Source organism: Denticeps clupeoides, chromosome 17 (genome assembly GCF_900700375.1).
Source record: "Denticeps clupeoides chromosome 17, fDenClu1.1, whole genome shotgun sequence".
Classification (NCBI taxonomy): Eukaryota; Metazoa; Chordata; class Actinopteri; order Clupeiformes; family Denticipitidae; genus Denticeps; species Denticeps clupeoides.
The window spans coordinates 9233558-9254681 of NC_041723.1; the positions used below are offsets into that span (position 1 = coordinate 9233558).

At 47.8% G+C, this 21124-nt stretch overlaps 1 protein-coding gene across 5 annotated transcripts in view; it reads right to left on the bottom strand.

The window, feature by feature from the left end:
* Positions 1-940: 940 nt before the first annotated feature.
* znf423 (zinc finger protein 423) overlaps positions 941-21124 on the bottom strand; it is a 122170-nt gene continuing 101986 nt past the window's right edge. For all 5 annotated transcript variants that reach the window (XM_028957602.1, XM_028957601.1, XM_028957599.1 and 2 more), the window contains 3 exons: positions 19780-19911; positions 16423-16538; positions 941-2254 (listed from right to left, as the gene is read on the bottom strand). In XM_028957602.1, coding sequence (XP_028813435.1) covers positions 2225-2254; positions 16423-16538; positions 19780-19911 — 278 coding nt within the window. In that variant the 3' untranslated portion in view covers positions 941-2224. The remainder of the gene's footprint in view (positions 2255-16422; positions 16539-19779; positions 19912-21124) is intronic.

Here is a 21124-nt window from a genome sequence, read left to right on the forward strand (position 1 = left end):
TACGTCGCTACTGTACCGCTACTGCGCGTCTGTCTTCCATGACTTGTTGAACTTACAGAACCCATTGTTCAAAAAAACGCCCACATAACTTGATTTTTTTTCTATTTTAGCGGTTACGTAGGATAGAAGAAGTAGTGGCTTTGTCGTAAAGTTTCTGCATAACGAAAAACACAATAATCTAAAAAAAAAAAAAACATTTAAAATGACATTAAATACATAGTTATGCCCTATTATTTTCCGTACTGCATGCTGCAGGATTGCAGATCCGTGTCTGCTGCCCTCTCACGGTGTGGTGATTTACCATGTGCAAGAAGAATACGATGGAGAATACGAATATGATCATATTAGGCAGCACTATGCATAATAGAGCTTTAAAATCTTTGGCACAAACAAAAGTGGAACACGTCCGATTTGCCACGCATTTCGAGGTTTTTTTTTTCCCAGGTCCTGCAGAAAACCAGATCATATGGCGGGCTGATTGACCTCCCCCACCCCCGGGCCCCGTTCCGATCGCTGGTTTCCGGGAACCGAACCGACCTTCTGTCCGGCGCAACTTCTGGGACTGAACGGCTGAGCCAGCTGCTGGCTGGAACACATGGATGCTATTAGAGCGATGGGTTTATCGAACGAAAAAAGCGAAGCCATGGTCTGTTTTGGAACAATTATCAGTTCTTGAACAGTTTTTCATATTTTATTTACAGTTAAAAGATTAACCATAATGTTATGTTACCGTGCCGCATTTCTGATCATTTTGACTATAGACAGGATAAACGTTGCATTCCATCTTTTATCATTATGTAAAACCAGACAAGATCAGCCTAATACATTTCTTTTAAATTCACAAACATGTGCCTGAACTGATCTACTGATCAGAAATAGCATTTGGCAGTTTGGAGAAATTCTTGTGAAAAAAAAAAACAAAGGTTACATGCTAGCTCGCTTTCATTATGGTTATCATACAGCGTATCAATTTGCACTGTCGACAATGACATACACAAAAGGCCAGTGTGAGCCAATCATTGAAACATGGATTTTAAAATTTCTTCAGTCATGTTCAGATGATCCTCAAATAGCACCAGATTTTGATTTTGATTTGCGCTGCATAAATCTGCACTGGTTCAAGTCCATATCATATGTAATCTGTACATAATCAGAGGTGTTGGTCGTCTGTATAACAGGGGTTTTAATATATAGGTTTGTGAGAGAGAAAAAAATAAAGGTTGTGTGGAGAAATCCCTGTTGTGACGGGATCCTTGGTTTCTCTGGCTCTCTCATGGTGTGGACGTGTTTTTGGTAAAAGCCGTAAGGCGGCAAATTAGGATGCCATGAGGGGGTCCGCCTTCCACCAGGGGAGCGCTTTTGTTAGAAATATGACACACACCATATGCATGGATTCCCTTTATTCATGATTTATTTATTTGTTTATTTTCAACTGTACTAGTTATTGCAATCTTGTTAATTCACATTTAAAAAGCAGACATCATCCAGTTGCACTGAAATTTATGAGATTCATTTTTACAACAACCATAAGGCCCATGAACTGGAAAATCCAATCAAAACCATAACATTTTTAAACTTTATTTGTTTTGTTTGTTTTTTTTTGTCTTTTTTTTAAAACTGTAATTAGAAAAACAAAAATATTTAGCAATAGTAATAAAAAGGGGAAAATTACGACTGGCAAGCAATCACAACACAGCACAAGTACCTATTTACTGCAGGAAATAAAAAGGTACAAAAAACCATAGAGACAAATAAATCAAAACCGTGAGTGAAAAGGAAAATAAAATAGTCACCTATAAAGTTTTATACAGGAAAGCAACAGAAGACAGGAGACGTGAAGCGCTTCTAGAGGCTAAAAATCATAGATGGGGCGGTTCCTTTTTCCCTCCATTTTCATCTTTTAAAAGGATAAAAAAAAAAAAAGAAAGAAAGAAAGAAAGGAAAAACACAACTGGGAAGCAGGGATGATAAAATACTGCACATAGAATACCTTTTTCTCTCCTTCAACTCCTTTTTTCCTTTCTCCTTTTTCTTTTTTAATAGCATATCCCATTAATATTCATTCCCCACTGCTCGTAATAGCTGCGCCTGGCGGTGGAATCGTTAGAGTTTTACATGTGAGTAGCAAATGACACTTTGATTGGCTGTGATGTTGAAATGGTCCTCCCCCACCGGGCCTGGGTCGGGGTTCCGGGTTGAGCCGGGTGTCCTGCCGCGCCCAGTCTCACTGCGCGTGCTGGCTCAGTGTGTGGTTCTGGAGGGGAAGAGAGGAGAACACATGAGGAGAGAAATAATAAGCTACGTGCCCACACCTCCAGCCCGACACCCTCCGCCCCCCTCCACTTCTCTTTTCCCTTCCATCCCTCTATCCATCTCTCCCCCATTCATCCGCCCCCCTCCTGCCGGGTCTGTCTGTCCGTCCATCGTGGACCCGGCACCACCTTTCACGCACCAAACCCGCACGGCCGATGTTCCCTCGTTCCCTTTTCCGATCTCCATCCACATCTTAGCATTCAAACATTCCTATTCATCTCATGCGTCATATTCTATTTATTGTTGATTTGCTTAGCAGAGCTCCTTTTCCATGGCAACCGCCAATACTCATTTGTTTATACAGATCTGGCAGGCTCACGTCTCCTTAAATTTTTTTTTTTTTAAATGAATATTTCAAGACTTCATCTCAATACCTTATGAGGCCCACATTCTATGGGCTTCTGAGCTCGGAGCATTAATTTATAATACCATGTGAAACACCTCGGTCAAATGCGTAATAATGGCATGAAAAGAGAGCTGAAGGCTCGGGCCGCAGACAGACACGAATTAGGGAGACTTCTCCTCCGGATTGGACGGCTCTGTTCCTTCTCTGCCATTTTTCTCTGGACCCTAAACCCAATTCCCAAAAGAAAGAGCAGCAATCATCCCCCTCTCGTCCCTAAAAGCTGCTTTTCAAGATTAATCTCTCGGAGTAAGATAGGCTCGGCTTTTTTCTGCATCAATATGGCTGGAAAGAGAGAGAAAAAAAATGTGGGATTAAATACGCTCTTCCGTCAATAAATTCGTATTCTTAGTCCTTATCTTGGCGTGCATACTTTGCCCACCACCGCTGGCAGAGAACTTTGCAATTTCAGCAAGGGCCCGGCAGGCCCGGCCACTGGGTCTTAAAGCCCAGTGCCGCCTGACTCCAGCCTTCCAGGGCGGCTGCAGGTACGTAAATGGCCTCGTCTCCGCCGCACCCCTCCCGCGCAGCAGACGAGCGCTCTCCGGCGAGATGCCGCCTCTCCCTGGGAGCCGCTGACCCCATTACGAGCGCGAACCGCCCCTCTCCCGCTCACTGCGCCCGTCCGCGGCCCGTGCCGGCGGCAGCAGTGGCGGCGCCCCGCCGGCAGAGGTCAGGCTTGCTTTCTCCTGGAGCGGCGGCGTTTCGGGGCGCCTGCTAGGTGGCCATTCTGCCTATCCGGGTCTGAGGTTGGTGCTTTTGTTTCATATTGCTTGGTTTTGTGCTACGACTGTGATCGTTTGAATATGTGCATGAGTGAATAAGTGTGTGTGTGTGTGTGTGTGTCTTTAAGTGTGAGTGTGTGTGTTTTCCCCCCAGGTTTCCGAGCTTTGGCTGGTGCGGTATTGATCTGAGGGAGGAGGGGTCTGAGGCCGAGGCTACTCCCTGGGGTCCCGGGTTACACCACCTCTGCAGTGGCCTGATTGAAATGGCGCAAACACAGTCGACACACACACACGCACACATGCATGTATATACACACAGTCATTCAGACTTCTGAATCACCGTAAACACAGTTTCTTACTTTCACTCTAAAACGTAAACGTCACACACACACACACACACACACACACAACTTAAACATGTACCACTTAATAGAGTAAATGCAGAGTAAATAAAGCAAATGCATTTAAATCAATGACGCAATCCCACAATGCAACACAACACAGCTGCCACCCCCTGCACACATCTGTGAAGAGAACTCGTGTTGGTAGACGCGCCGCATCTGTCGGCGGCTGACGTTTCCGTTGCGGCAGCGCCGGCTCGAATTAGTTCATCAGTGCGAGCGCACACGCGCGTTCGGGGCCCGGCCGCAGTCAGCGCTCTTCATCTGAGCTCGTCGTCGGGGGCGGCGGTATTGATCGCGCCGCAGGCGATCGATCCCCGGAATGGTGTGTGTCTCTGAATCGGATAATGACTCTCGGTGTGACATCGGTCCTATACAGCTGTAATTGATATATTCTCCACAGCCGGGAGAAGGGGCCACACCGGCGTTGCTTAAACAGCTGAGGCAGGCTGCAAACTGCATTAGGGTCTGGGGCTGCCGCAGCCAATCACGTGGGCCCGCTGCTCAACGCGTGTGTCACAGCGTGACTGAATGTACATCAGGGTTCTTGCATATTTTTACAAAAGAATTTCCATGACTTTTCAATTACTCTCAAGGCAAATTGTCATGAGCATGTTTTCTGAAATTTCTGTGCAAATTTGAAAAACAAGAAGTAAAATTTACCAAAATATTGTTAAACTACACTTATGACAACCCTGAAAAGCCTAAAGGTCCCGTATTATGAAAATTTCACTGTGTGAGATTATTTAACATTAATACAAGTTCCCCACAGCCTGTCTATGGTCCTGCACTGGCTAGAAATGGCGATATGAATAAAGAGCGCCTTGGTCATTCTGCTTCACCGTTCAGAGAGCGGCAGCTCAGACGGTCGGATCTGGAATGTCTCTTCTCATGTTGTCATAAGGGAAAAGGTCACCTCCCCTTCGCCATGCTTTGCCCACCCAGAGAATTTCCCACCCCTCTCCTAAAAGACGAACTCCACTGACCATCATGGCTTCCAAACATGCAAAGCATTCCAATTGCTCAGTGATTGGATGTGAAAATGAGCACAAATGAATTTTTTCAGTTCCATCACACCAGACTCTGAAGAACCAGTGGGTTCATTCTATTTTATTTCTTGAAAAAAAAACGCAGACACGACTTTCTGGTTGAGGTTGGTGAATAGTGTTGATGACGTAATTTCCACGAATGCACACTCAACTTGTATAGGATGCTCTCCTCGTCGTCCCGCCTCTCTCCTCATACTCATCATTTACAGCTACACACATCGAAACAGTGCATCCTGGGGAATTTCAGAAAAGATACTGCAGATTCAGTATTAGGAGACCACTAAGACCAATTTAAAAGCAAAAATCAGATGTAATTGACATGACTTTTAGACAGAGACATGTGGCTGTAGAGGTGATGGAATATGGAAGCTTTTCAATACCTGGAAAATTCTCTTTGACACACACACACACACACACACACACACACACACACACACACATATATATATATATATTTGTGCTACTCTAAAAGATGGAAGAGACATCCACAAGACATTCCTACACATCCTCTAATCAACTCTGTAGTGGAAAACACAATTCCATTCAGGTCATCACCAAGTGACCACGACCATGTAGGTGGAGTAGGGTGGTAGTAGCCTAGTGGGTAACACATTCTGCTTCACCGTTCAACTGATGAACCAGAACCAGAAGACCCAGTTTTAAACCCCACTTACTACCATTGTGTCTCTGAGCAAGACACTTAACCCTAAGTTGCTCCAGGGGGACTGTCCCTGTAAATACTGATTGTAAGTCGCTCTGGATAAGGGCGTCTGATAAATGCTGTAAATGTAAATGAAGTGTTTTCCTTTAAAGTCGTCCATCTGTAACAGTGGTTCAGAGAGCGGAATGGAAGAATTTGGGTCTTCTGATGCAACGTCTGATGGCTGCAACCCTTACACACACCCCGATGCTGGAAATTTACCAGCTAGCGTTAGCCTTGATGACTCAACTGTCCCATTTTTACACACACTCTTAACGTCCTGCCAAAATCACCACCCTGCGACTCCCAGTCCAAATTCTCTCGGCCTGTTAGGGAGCAGAACACCTAGATCATGACGGTGGCCATTCCACAGCAGCCCCGCTCCGGCTGAAAGAATGGTGCAGTCTGCGGCCGGGCCCCGGGTGGCAGGAGGGCTGGGAGGAGCCTGGAACGGCGCCCTCTCTCCCCAGCTCGGCGAGGGGTGGGGGGGAGGCGGTGCGCTGGGCAAAACAGCCCCTCACCGCTCAATATCTACACTGTCATTGTTTTCCTAAACTGGTTATAAAAGAGAGGCTAAATCCTGCGGAGCTGGGGACTCATGGGAAATATGGCCCAGTCGCATTACTAATGCAGAGACTGTGAGACTGCTGCACACACAGGGCGGGGGAGCGGGCGAGGGGGGCGGGTGGGGTGGCGGTGAGTGTTCGAGCAGATGAAGATAAAGCGAAAATCAAATCTACGTTTCCCCGAAACAGCCTCTTTTTTTTTTGTTCACACGCGGTCGCATGTGCCGCGCACTGGACCAGGCTGCCATCATGTCACTTTCAATCACAAGCCTGTCTCCGAGCGAGAGAGAGAGTGTGTGTGTGTGTGTGTGTGTGCGCCGCCTCGGGGGTCCCCAAGCTCCTGGCTCTGTGGCGCCCCCTTGGGGCCCGAGTGCTGTCGGTGAGCTTTTAATGTGTGTTGCAGTCTCCGAGCGGACAGGCGGCGGGACGCGCGCTACCTGCACACTTCGGCGTGATGGTGGGAAATCCCGGTCCCAGGTCAGCTGACGGAGGCACGAATTAAACTACCGGCGCTTCTGGGCTGACCTCAGAACAGCCAGCCCCCGCCAAATCTACATGAGTCGTCGAACAGCAGTGGAATTACGGCGGGATCTCGCACGTCTTCCGGCAGCAAGCGTCGCCCTATTTACCTGCCATTAAAAAGGACTTTACTCAGAAGCGCTGCTTCCTGTGCTTCAATGGTTTAAACTTACACACACACACACACACACACACACACTGGGTTTGTGTACTGGGCCCTAGTTAAAGATGATTTTGAAATTAGTCGTAATTAGATTTTAATTTGCTTTAATGAATTGAATGAAGGAATTTAAATGAACAAAATGTTAACTTTACTTTTATTATTACACAATACTACTTCTAACAACAATAATAATCAGAAGGTTGCCGGTTCGAATCCAAGGTGCCACTGAGCACCACCGTCCCCACACCGTCCCCGGGCGTCTGTCATGGCTGCCCACTGCTCACCAAGGGTGATGGGTTAAAAGCAGAGGACACATTTTGTCGTGTCACCGTGTGCAGAGTACAGTGCACTAATAATTATTATTGTGTTATTATTATTATGTTTATTACATATTGTATATAATTTGTCTCATTTTTATATATATCTGGTGCCTACATATTCCTGACTCTCACCGACACACACACATACACACACCCCACCTGGTGTGATCTGAGTGGCTGTGCTCTGTACAGCACTCTCTGCTGGCTCATAGTCAGACTGTCTGGACCAGAGCAGAGAACAGGAAGACGCCGCCGACGGCTGGAGCGAGGTGGAAAAGGATGGAGGGAGAGACGGAGGAGAGGAAGGGAGGTGGGGGTGTGGTTGCGGGGCGGGGCGGCAGCGCGTTCATCCTCCCCTCTCAGGACCCGGGGCCCCGTCCCTCTCTGCTCCGTTTTTAACACAAAATGAAAAATCACCTTTGCCGCACGGTGCACTTTAACGCGCCGTATTTTTAGCTTGTTGACAGTCGTCCAAGGGCCGGAGTCTAACAGATGGGCTGTCTTAGAGCCTCGCACGCGCCCAGGTTTCCAGCTCCGAGAGACAGGAAACTCGCTTGGGAGCGCGCTACAAATAAACGGCCCCCTGCCCTGGCCCTCGGCTCCCTCTCCCCTCCGTTCCGCCCCCGCCAAACCTTGCGCCGCGGCCACGTCCTGCCTGCCAGTGTCCCCCCTCCTACCTGCGCGATGGGGACTTCCCCTCTCCTACTGCTGTCCTCTAGCACAGCCAAGACCCCGTGTGTCGGTGCACGCTTTCTCACACAACCAAACACACTGTTCATGTCCATTTCTCCACCCCACACAGAGAGAGAGAGAGAGAGAGAGAGAGAGCAGCTGATGGAGGAGGATGGAGCTGCTAACAGGCAGGTGTAGAGAACAGATCTCCGCCTTAAACTGAGCTTACAGTGTGCATTTACAGCCAAACATACACACACCATAGAAATGAATAAACCATAAAACAAACGTTAGGGGTGTTAAAATTAATCTTACACTCAACAGGTAAAAGAGACCTTAACCTTAATGTATTTGAAAACATCATGTGAAATAATGTAGAAAATTTATGGGATGCATCGTTAATCAAGTCATTGATAATTGTTGATCACACCTCTAATACATTTACATATACACAATGGTAGTAAGTGGGATTTGAACCTGGGTTTTCTGGTTCATAGGCGAGTGTTACCCACTAGGCTACTACCACCCATGTGGGGTGGTGTCTGTGCATGCACGCCCTGTCCGTGTCATAACCACATCATACAGATTACCCATACACCTCTGAGGGAAGGAACCATATGACTGGAACAGAGCGAAGTGGCGGGGCGGGGCATACGACAGAAGGGGTAATGGTGTTTAAGGCAGAGGCCTGTACTGAGCTGTTTTGTCAGATGTGTGTGATTTATGGAAAGTGTGCTGTCGGCTCTCAGCTGCAGAGAGATAGGTGCGTGTGTGTATCGTAAGTGTGAATTGCAGTAGGTATAAATCATGGATCAGTACATAGCTGCGGGTGATGGCTGTGTATTTAGCTGCTAAAGGGCCTAGGTGTCAAAAGCGTGCACTACTGTGCCCATTCACACACACACACTTTGGTGGTGCTAAAAAATTCTGTGATGGTGAATTGAAATGAAACATCTCTGCATGTGCAATTCCATTCATTTTCAATATAGTTGGCATAGTTAACGATGGCATGACACAATATCATCAGTTTTTTGGAAAAAAAATGGAAAAAACGTAAACTTTGTAAAGTCTTTTTTTTCTGTGCCATAATGGCAAGGTGCTACAGCCTAACCATGGGAGTCGCGGCCTGTCAGTACAGAGCATTTTCAGGCCATTTTTGTCACGTAAAAATTTTCCTTTTTTTTTTTTTTTTTTTTTGTGTGCCAAGCTCTTTGCACACTATGTGATCTGCAAAATGTGAGTGTTTGCGTGTGTGTGTGTGACAGAGCAACAGAGATGCTGGGATCTTGCTTGTATGTCACTGTCAGGTATGCGAAGCCCACAGTTCTGGTCAGGCGGGATGAGTTGATGCCTGTTAAACACCACACACACACCTACTGCACTGCCCCCGGGTCCAGACACCTCCCGCAGAAAAAAAAAAATCCTCCATTTCTTCCTCTTCCTCTCCCCGCCCCTCCCGCTCATTTTCCTCATCTTTCTCTTGGTGGTTTATAGATTGCTGTCTCATGCAGAGGAGTCGCCGTGGGTGTGTATGTGTGTCCGGAATAGACGTATTCATCAGCTTTAACGATCTTTGTTCATCTTTACCCCTCAACACACACACACACACACACACACACACACACACACACACACACACAGCAGTCCTGCACTATAATAACTGAATAGTAATGTTTTTTAGATTAGCTGCCCCATGGTGTGTATTTTTGATTTGAATCCACCAGGCCAAAAAAAATAAAATCTCGGAGTCATGCAAGGGCAACAAAACAAACAGGTAAGCAAGTAGACTTACATCCGTGACATCGATGGTGTGCAAAAAATACACAGACTGGCACCCAGCGCTCTGCGTATCTGCAGATGCTTTCGTTTCAGCCGAGATGAGAGATCGTCGCGGAGGTCGATTCTCAGTTTCCGCAGGAATGAAAAGGCCAGCTGCATAATATCATTAGGCCGTTAATGGGCAGTATAATGTGTTTGGTTCAGTTGGAACCACAGCGATGGGTGAGACAACACAAGCACAGCAGGCAAAAAAAAAAAAAAGAGCGTTGGGTAACACTGGAAAAATTGACACATATCGTGATCACCTAAATATTTTTATTGCATATTGCTCATATTTGTTTGAATTTTGTAGAATAATTGCATTTGATAAATACATGATACGTTCAGCCTATTTTTTATATCCAGAGATGAGGATTACTAATTAAATGAAAACCACTTTTTTTTTTTTTACACTCACGGACGCATTTTTGTCTCTGTTTTCCCCACCCCCTGATCTAGCTATCTGAGTCCAGGGACACTGACACGCACAGAGGGCCATTATAGAGGCCGTGGCTGTTGTGTGCAGAGCTGCAGTCTCCAGACTATCCTTCAGCTGCCTGGCCAATCAGCTGCAGTCCGGGTTTGACAGGAGGGGCGGGGTCTGCAGAGAGTCCCCTCGATCCCTGCACTAATAATTCACAGAGCCACTCTGAGCATTCACAGCTGGGACACACACACACAGGTCTGAAGCACCCAGATCAAATCGAGTGCAGCCCAACTGTCACTGATGAACTAAAACTCAACCCATCCATTAAACCTTCACGCACATGCACGCACATGCACGCACACAAGGCCTACGGCATTTCCCTATGAGGCAACATATGAGCACATCTATCAGCAATTACTCATGGTAAAAAAAAGTGATAATATTTCACTTCACTCATTTATTCAACTTTGTCCTATACTTTGTCACCCATGTGTAAATTAGAGTCCCTGTCAAACAAAACCCCATAGCGTATCAGGTGAAAAAAATGCTGACCATGTGAAATTGGCATGAACCTCCTGGACGTGGCAAAACGTTCAAGCGCAGATATAATGAGGAATTCACAATGCAGCAAGTCCACATTGTTGTGAAGAGCTGGAAATGAAACGCTTCCTACCAACCAGCTAGCGGCACTTTTTTCAGTACAACTCAAATCTGTGATTTATTTCTTCGTTCGTCTTCCAGTTAAGCAGTCACTTTACTTTGAGGTACTGTGACTACTAGGATTGTTTAATATCTGCAGTCTAACCACTGGCCTGCAGACCATTTCTTAAAAATTCATTTCTATTTTAGTCATTATTGGAGTGTGCAGGGTGGTTGCTGCTTTAACACGTGGAGATGCGTGTGACAGTGCGTTTCTTGGTGCTGAACCCAAGCCTGGGTAAATGGGGAGGGCTGCATCAGGAAAGGCATCCGGCGTGAATCTATTGTGCATACAGCCGTCTGCTGTGAAACCAAAGGAAGAGGAATGCCGGTTTGCTGCTCTCTCACAATGGTTTCTGCCACCGGCGACTGTTAAATGAAACCCGCATGCAACAACAAAACAATTCTACAGCACTTTCAGAACTCCCTATGGAAAGTTGTGTTCCGTTCGCAAGGTCCGGTCGGTGGAAAAATGTCTCGCATGAAACCAGTCTGTGATAGAAAAAAAGTTTGGAGCCCCCATTACTTAGAAGAAGGCGGCCTGGCAGTCAGGGCGGGTCGCTTCACCTGGACACTCCATCCATTCAGCCCTGTTGGCTCATGCAGAACACCCACCCATGCACCCACACTCACAACTTTGACTTGAATCGTTAACTAGTGCAACTGAATGATTCAGAGTGAATTCTAATCTGAGAAAGTTGCGTTTTGCACAGTATTAAACACGGACGATGCGTGAAACCAGTCTGTGATACCAAAAAAAAAGGTTTGGAGCCCCCGGATTGTAAAGTTAACCAGGTAATCCAACAAGCACGGTAAGTATGTGGCCTTGTGGGAGCGGGTATGGTGTTGTGATCCAGGCCTGCTTCGGCAGTGAGAAAATCCGCGACCTCTCTACCGCCTTCAGCTAACACCACAACTAAAACACAACTTCTTGCAAAGTTCTGGTCTGGAGAAGGAGCTCCTTTGTGCCTTATGTAACTCATGGTGTATTAATCATAGTGTGTGTGTGTTTCGCTGACAGACAGCTCGCTCCATCATTCGCGCCGCATTGTGCGAGAACTTGCCCCGGTCTCAAATATTCAACACTTTCGGGATGTAGCGGTTGGGGGGGCATCAACAAATAAACAGACACCCCCACCACTCAAACACACACACACATATATATATACACACACAGCCCCAAACTGCTGAGTGTGGTTAAATATTTACCAGCGCTACCAGGAAGTACTGTACACAGTTGCCAGGAAGGTGGGGCTGGTGTGGGTGGTGCAGGGCGGGGAGGGAGAGCGCCCCCCGGAGGGTTGAATTAGAACCAGCAAAGTGTAAAAGCAGAGACGTGCTGTCAGCGAATGACAGGAGCCCACGAAGGGGCCAAGAGTGGAGGGGCTGGGAGGGGCCACCTGGGGAAAGAAAACAACAACTCCCGAAAACACACACACACACACACACACACACTGACACATGTACACACACAGAGGAGGCAAACTCTCTGAAGTTTCAAGCAAAAAGGATTCCAGATCCGGCAGGCTGGGTCTAGCGGTGCTGATCAGGGGGCGAAACATCACTTATTTACCAGCTTACGTCTGCACTATTTATGGGGCACCAGGGAGAGGTGCAGAGGGGAGAACGAGAGGGAGAGGGAGAGAGAGAAGGGGAAGGGGGGAAGAGACAAGCTGAGAGGGGCTAAAATATGCATGGGGGCTGGATCATATGGGAGTAAGAGAGAGAAAGAAAAGAAGAGAAAAAAAACAAAAAAAAAAACAAGAGAGAGACTGAAAGAGTGAGCGCGGGAACAAGAGCAGTGGAGAGCGGAGAGTCTGGAAACACAAAGAGATTGTGTACAGGCGAAGAGAGAGGAGCACGTAGCAGACAGAGGGAGATGGGGGGAAACAGAGGGAGCCGAGAGCCAAGAGTCGATGATTCAGGGACGTGTTTCGCAAGGGCTCATGGGACGGCAACATTACTTAGAAGAAGGTGGCCAGGCAGTCATGGCGGGTCGCTTCACCTGGACACTCCATCCATTCAGCCCTGTTGGCACATGCAGAACACCCACCCATGCACCCACACTCACAACTTTGACTTGGGACTGGATCGTTACCTGGTGGCTAAGATTACGAGCCTTTAAAATGGACAACCAACAGCAACAAAACCACACTCACTAATCCTGTTACTGTGTCCTGCACTCTCATTGGCTATAGCTCACTCATGTTTGGCATGGTAGACAAGTCAGCAAGCGTCTTAGACCACGTTGGAGGCCACGATTTGTCCTCCTAGGAACACAGGTGTCATATAGAGCTTCCTGTAGGTCTGCAGAAAGTTCTGGTGTGGTGCGACTGAATGATGCAGAGTGCATTCTAATCTGGAAAAGTTGCATTTTGCACAGTATTAAACACGGACGCTGTGTGATTGTGTGTGTGTGTGTGCGCGCATCAGATGCAGTAACCATTACGTGTAATGAAGTGCAGCACTAATGGGTGCAGACCAAATATCCAGACTGAGGCAGGGGTCATTAAACTCTGCCAAATTCACAGTGGATACGAGCATCAAGACCTTTAAAAGACCTTTATTAACTTTCCACACCAAAGCCAGAAACATACTAGCTGTGAGCTATGCATGCGTATCTGTACACCGTTGCGTTGTTAGCGTTTGGGTTAATATACTTGCGTCTGTACTGTGCGTCGTATTCTGTAGTGTGTACTCCTTACGTCCAATGGTCAGTTTCAAGGTCATGAAAAAATGAATGAATACCTGTATCTTAATGGTCATCTGTCGGGTGCAGAACTCGCAACACATTTTCGAGAGTCTGCACAAAAATCAACACAAAGAACGCAAGATACGGACTGCGGCTGTACTGTAGTTAACAGCAATTATATTTCTGCCTTTACGCTGAATTGCTAATTTTGCTACATTCTCAAACGCGCTTCTCACAAGTTAGTTATGGAAATCGGTCACCCTAGTAACAGAACACAATGAGTGGGGTCTGTCTTCAATGACACACACTGGTCCAATACATTGAGGAAGAGAATCCTACCAGGTTCTCCATCTACACCATCTGGAAAGGATAGTTAAAGAACCACCATTCCAACATCTTTGCTTTTGATAGATAACATTCCCATAACACTAAATTGACAATTATTCATTGTATTATTTCAGTGACAGCTTATTATAAAATTACTAGTCACTATTACTTTTTTCCTCGTGGAAAACAAGTTCCTAAATGCCTGAATGGTGGTGTGTAGCTTCATGGCCTAGATGTGGAAGGGAATTATAGGAGTTCATGACGTAGGATGGGAGGCAGGGCAGGGTGTGGAAAGGGGGTGCGGGTCACACACACTCACACCCTCACACACTGCGCGATGGGCTGGAGTTTATCTCCTGGTCACTGGGCCTCGGGGTGAGGCAGACAGTGACCGACAGGGTCCGGCGATTCTCCTGCTGCTAAATGGACTGACCAGCCATATGCCCAGAGCCTGTAGCTCTACATCACTGTCAGCCCCGCGCGGGGGGTGAGCCAGCCAGGCTGGGGGGGTGGGGGCAACCGGCCGGTCAGGAGATTTAGGTCACAGCCCCCCACCCCAAAAAAAAAGAGCCAGGCATGGGCACGCGTTAGTCATGCCACTCAGTAACACACACATGTTCGCGCATGCACACACGCACACTCGGCTAGCATACGGCACACACAGATGTACCCTCGCATGCGTAAACACGCGCACAGCGGCGGCGGAGAGGTGAGGGGGGGTCCGCGGCCCATAGCTCAGGAAGATGGATGGAGCTCGGGGCAGGGCAGAGGGAGATGACCCCCAGGACCAAGGCGGCCCCGCTGGAGTGAGTTATACTGAGACCAGCCCACCGCCATCCGTCTGTGGCACAACCCAGCCAGGCCACAGACGGTGGGACAGAGGGAGAGCGGGATGATGGGGACTTCATGTCCATCTAACACACAACCTTCAGCAATTACTGACCACAAATTACAGCGATGATGCATTTTTAATGAATAGTCAAATTCATATGAAAAGCATATTCTGACATTAGAGGTTACGTCAAGTGTTCTGATCTGTTGTAATAATGTAAGACTGTCACATGAAACATGGTCACAACAGTAAGGGTTCCTATGCTTGAGTGGCATGTGCATGTACATTTATTTGTATGTATACATTCATATTTGAGCACTACAGCAGTCCTCCTAATGGAACTGAAAATGGTTCTGCAGCCTCAATGATGCAAGCTTTATTAAAGCAATAAAAATGATCAACAACAATGGTGTAAATAACAGTGCCGAGCACGTATTACTGTATGTATAACAAACCCCATACATTTAAAATTAGGAAATTTGTCACTAATAATCAATACAAAAACAATTCAATCACCTGGGAATGTACTTTATTAACTGGTAAATGATTAGAAAATGTTACATAAAACACAGCACGGTGTGTTTGTCTAAGAATTTAGTGTTATGAGTGCAATCATTTTACCACAGTGGTTGCTCGGCCAATCAGATTTGCGTTTAATAACTGTTTAATACTAATACTTCAAAGACTGCATGTATGTCTGAAAGTTTAAACATTTGGACACAGAAATGTGTGTGTTTTTAGAGGGATTTGGGGCTGGCTAGACCGGGGGTGTCTGAATCCTCTCCAGAGAGTGAGTGGGGAGGGAGAAAGAAACCGGCTGAGTGTGTGTGTGTGTGTGTGTGTGTGTGTGTTGTTAGGGGGGTGGGGGGCAGATAAAAGGCTCAGTGACAAAGTGTGTGAAGACTGAGAGCAGCAGCAGCAAGCCTCTCTCATTACCATCCTGTGATCTGGAGAGAGAAGGATTACCGACCCACCAGGAGAGAGAGAGAGAGAGAGAGAGAGAGAGAGAGAGAGAGAGAGAACGAGCGCTCATAGACTCTTTAAACGAGTTAAATGAGAGCGAGAGTTGAGGTAAAAGAGCGTGCGAGGTAACAGGAGGGAAGAGTGCAGCCGCAGCCGCCGAAGAGGAGGACAAACTGCAGCCAGTACAGATTACAGCACGAATTTGTGTCAGTATCTTCAAGCCTGAGCTCTGACACACACACACACACACACACACACACACACACACTCTCTTCTCTCTCTCTCTCTGAAACGCAGCAAACACGGCTGACTCCTGACAGCCGGTCCCCAGGGAGAAACGCATCGCGGCGTGGTTCCGCGCCCTGGTGAACCGCATCTGGTTTATTTAACATCTCACCTACAGAACTAGCAGAACCCTGCCGGCACGGCTCTCCCTCTCCTACCCACATCTACACACGCACACACACTTTCTGCTCTGCAGAAGAACACTGGCTCAGACAGGCCGCCGGCGTATCTCAGAGATACGTGTGTAGGTGTTTGTGCATGAGTGTCAGCACCAGAGTCAGCAGCGGGGGTCCGATTGATTGCCAGTGAGGTGGTCTGACCGTTTTAGGGTTATGGAAGCTGCTTTTTGTCTTCAGTAAATTTTCATTCGTTTTTTTTATCCACTCTTAGATCAGAAGCTGATGCGGACTTAACTTCACACATTCCTTACACAAGCACCTGAGCTGTAAGCTCTCAACCCGACGAATGTCTGTAGATTAAAACGCAATTAAATTGAGAAGACCGCTGCCGTATGCAGCCTCACTTGCTTTTGTGAGAGCTGTACTGACCTGGAGCTCAGTCTGGAAGAAGAACTTCTGTGGACACTGGGAGCAGTCATAGATCTTGTCTTCCTGCCCGTGGACAGCAAAGATGTGCTGCTGCAGTTTATTGGCCTGAACAAACACTGTGGGTGGAGGGAAAAAGTTATCAGGAAGATTAATATCAAAATCACAGGTATACTATCAGGTCTAACTTCTTAACTAGGTAGGATTTATCAGATGCACTTATCCATAGGGATTCATAGGGACTGTCTCCCGGGGAGACACAATGGTAGAAAGTGGGGTTTGAACCTGTGACTTTGTGTTATTCTGGTTGTGAGTGTGTTACCCACTAAACTACAATCCCCAAGCTTCAGTTTAGAAATTCTAGAAACAGCTTTGAATCTCAGATCAGTCACAAAAGATTGTTTGGACAATATTGTCCAGTACAAGCCAAAAGTTTGGACACACCTCGTCATTCAATGTGTTTTCTTTATTTTCATGACCATTTATGTTGGTAGATTCTCACTGAAGGCATCAAAACTATGAATGAACACATGTGGAGTTATGTACTTAACAAAAAGTGGAGACCTGGCCTCCACAGTCACCGGACCTGAACCCAATCCAGATGGTTTGGGGTGAGCTGGACCGCAGAGTGAAGGCAAAGGGGCCAACAAGTGCTAAACACCTCTGGGAACTCCTTCAAGACTGTTGGAAAAGCATTTCAGGTGACGACCTCTTGAAGCTCATCGAGAGAATGCCAAGAGTGTGCAAAGCAGTAATCAGAGCAAAGGGCGGCTATTTTGAAGAAATAGTTATATAGTTTGATTAAGTACAAAACTCCACGTGTTCATTCATAGTTTTGATGCCTTCAGTGAGAATCTACCAACGTAAATAGTCATGAAGATAAAGAAAACACATTGAATGAGAAGGTGTGTCCAAACTTTTGGCCTCTACTGTATGATTATATGAATCATGTTTTTCCATAAAACAGGTATGAAATCACAGAAACAGCAGAGAATTATTTTCTATAATAAACCATTTACAGAGACGTCCCTAAAACAAAACAACAAAAAACTAGTTCCGGTGTGCCCCGCGTATTCACTTTAACTTTGTGTGCTTGAAAAAGGAGGGTTTGTATGGGACTCTTGAACTAGTTGGCGTCTTGTTCTTATCGTATCCTGAACGCCGGTGCGCTCAGAGGTGGCGACAGCTGACAAAAGGGAACGCTCCTCAGCCGAGACGCCGCCGGCGGAGGCGCGCAAACAAGAGACAAATAACGCAAACTAAACTACCGTCTCCGGGGCGTGTGATATTTATCAATAAGTCATCCGCGTCTTTTTCCTGGTGTTCTATCCACACTTTTTTCTTTTTTCTGTTGTGTTGTTTGGATAAACTTAAGTTCGTTGTGTGGAGAGTTTAAATTATTCACTATTCCTGGAGGAGAACGGCTCTCTCACTTATTCATGAGCCACACAGGAATAGAGTTAAACTTTAAAAGAGTGTTGTGCACCTGTGGGGGAGGGAAGGACTGAGGGAGAAAGGGAGGAAAAGGGAGATGGTGAAAGAAAGAGGGGGGTATCTGATGGGGCGGAGGGAGATGAAGCCGAACAGCAACTGGGAAAGAGGAGAAGAGGGGCGAAAGCGAGGACCAATGGCGTCGGCCGTCGAGCGTTGAGTGACAGGCGGTGAGGTGGGAGGGGAGGCAGGCAGGTAGCCTGACAGGCAGAGAGGACTGACAGGATGACTGACGGAGGAGAGGAGAGGTGGGTGGGCCGACATGCAGAAAAGCAGGGGAAGAAGATGCAGATAAAACGAGAGGAGCTGAAATAACACAGACAGACAGACAGACAGATTCAAAATGGCCTCTGAAAGCTCCGTCTGTCATGTCGAAAACCTGGAGTAATGATTTCTGATTCCCAGAGGGTGGCTTGGGGTCCAAAGTGACTTTCAAAACGACACACACACACACACACACACACACACACACACACACACACAACACACACACACACAGGCTGTTTAACTAAAGCCCCACGTAGAGAGCGGCCGCGCCCCAGGGAGATCGACAGGATTACTGCCCCTCTACATTCCCTTTATTCTTTGACCTCAACACTTTTTTTTTTTCCTCTTATGCCTTTAACAGGAACAAAATACACACACACACACACACTTCAGAAAGTTCTTCACCTTTAAAGACCTTGAGCGGGCCATTTGCTCTCAGAGAGGTAAGTGCCTCCCTGTCTGGGCTCGGTGGGGAGATACGTGGGCTTTGCTCCATGTGGAGCGCGTGACCCAGGGGGTCCCAGCTCCTGGCAGGTACCACCTAGGGGACATCAGCCCTCATTAGCTTTAAAATCAGCCCGGTGGGAGGGGGTCGAGGAGACCGCAGTCTGGCCTGTTATCCTCTTTCTGCTGCTGCTGCTGTCTAAATATTTCCCTCCTTGAGGCGAGGGTGTACGGCTACCCGTGAGTCTGAAGGCCGATGTGTGTGTTATGCTGCTTATCCACCACCAGAGTAAACCAGACTCTGAACAACGGGTTTTACTTTACACAATGTGGCCCCAAAAGTGACTAGGTGAGTGTTTTAACATGCCAGTGAATCCGGTTTGGGCGCAGTACCGTTAAAACTAGAGGAAAAACGCCAGTAATGGCAACCAATACACACTCAGCTGCTCCACCCCACAACCTCCCTCACTGATAATTCAGCTCAATTAAGCAGTGAAGGAGAACCACTGCGGTACGGAAGGGGAGAGGCAGCAGGGGGTAGAGGCTGATAAGAGAGTGAAGGAATGTGAGATTACAGCCTATAAGAAGACAAGATGCATTCATGCAGGGTCGAAAATACCAAAAAAAAATCCTCTTCAAAACATTCCAACATTCGTTTTAGGAAATGACGTGATATGATGCTTTAAACTACAGATCAGAGAAAAGACAATCTGATTATGGATCATGGATGTAGCCTAGTAAGTAACGTAATCTAGTAGTAGTAACAAACTCACCTATGAAGCAGAAGAGCACAAAGTCACAGGTTCAAATCCCACTTCCTACCATTGTGTCCCCCAACACACTGAGCTTCTGCAGGGGGACTGTCCCTGTAACTACTGGCTGTAAGTGGCTCTGGATAAGGGTGTCTGCTAAATGCCATAAATGTATCTATCTGGTGACTTTAGGCTTACAATTGTGTCACCTAAACTAAGCACAATGGGTTCAGGGATGGCCGCTTTTAATGCCCAGTGGTGTAAAGGTGCCTCTGAGGCTAGGCAACTGCCATCATCTGGTTCGTCCACAGTGCAGACTCCTTGACCGCCCTCAACCCCTCTGGCCCCTCCGCCTCCCCCTTCCCCCCCCCCGCCCGGCAGTGCCCGTCACTCCCCGCCCCCTCACCTGTGAAGCAGACGGGGCACTTAAAGGTGCCGCCCATGCCCTCGAAGCTGTGCTCGATCAGGTGGCACAGGAGCTTGGCCGGAGAGTCAAACATCTGGTTACACAGCTTGCATTCGTGATTGATGCCTTCCTCTGTAAGAAAGAAGATGAGGCGAAACAACAGGTTACACACAAGGAAGGACGTGTGTATAAAACACAGATCGGACACACACACACACACGCGCGCACGCACAAACAATACCCGTCATTTACAAGTCATGGAAGTATCCCAGCATACACCGTTAGAGCCCTGCAGAGAGCGCTCCCTGTCTCGGGGGCCCTGTTCCCACTCGGGTCCGGCTCCGGCTCACGTGACCGTTCCCGTGCGCCAGCCCCAAAAAGATCATTATCCCCTCCACCCCCTCCCCCGGCTCAGTGCCGCTCCTCTCCCGGCCGGTAATTGCCTGCCTGCCCCCAGCGGCGTGGGGCTCTGTGCTGGCCACGCTATTTTAAGTCTGCGCGAATGACATCAGCGGCCCCCCTCCCGCCGGTGCGGGACAGATGAAAGGTGGGCGTGGGGTCCTGGCTGGGCGCCACCGCTCCCGTCTTATCACCCCTGCGCCACACAGGCCCGAGTTCAGGCCGCCCGCGAGCCTTTCGGATTGCCGCGCCCGCGGGCGACGCGCCAGAGGGCATCCCAAGGTTCCACGTGCGCCGGCTCTCGCCACACCCCGCCCCACCCCGAGGCTCACGCCCCCGGCCGCAGGACAGTGCGGGGCTAATAAAGTCTTCAATCGAAAATGGCCGATACCCGGCCAACCGGCCCGGCTCGCACCCCCTCCGATTCCAATCTCCTCTCCGTCTCAAAGGCCCCTCACAAGGGTGCACTAATCCACAGCCCAAAGTGTGTGTGTGTGTTGGGGGGGGGCTGGGAAGGATTGGCAAGGGCAACTCCTTTGGTCTGGATCTCCCTGCTGCTTAACTCCCCTTTTTCCAGCCCTGGAGTTGGAACTGTTCTGAATGTGTCGGGCTAGACGAAGACTTTTTTCTTTTTTTCCTTTTCCGAGTCAATTGCAGTTCTGGGTCTGGGCACATTTTTGTGCGAGGCATGATGTGTGGACAGAGACTCCAGCAAAGTGTGAATCATCACAGGCCCCAGAGAGGGGGAGAAGGAGAGAGGGAGGACAGAAAGTGACACATAAGTGAAAAATTGGGGGAAATGAGAGAAAGAAAGAGGAAGCGGATTCTGCGAAAGAAAGCAGAAAGCACTGGGATAATTGGGCTGTCTAATGGTAGCTGGGGGGCTTGTGTGTGTATGTGTGTGTGTCTCAGGGTGAGTGTCTTTGGTAAAAAGTAGGTCCTTTTT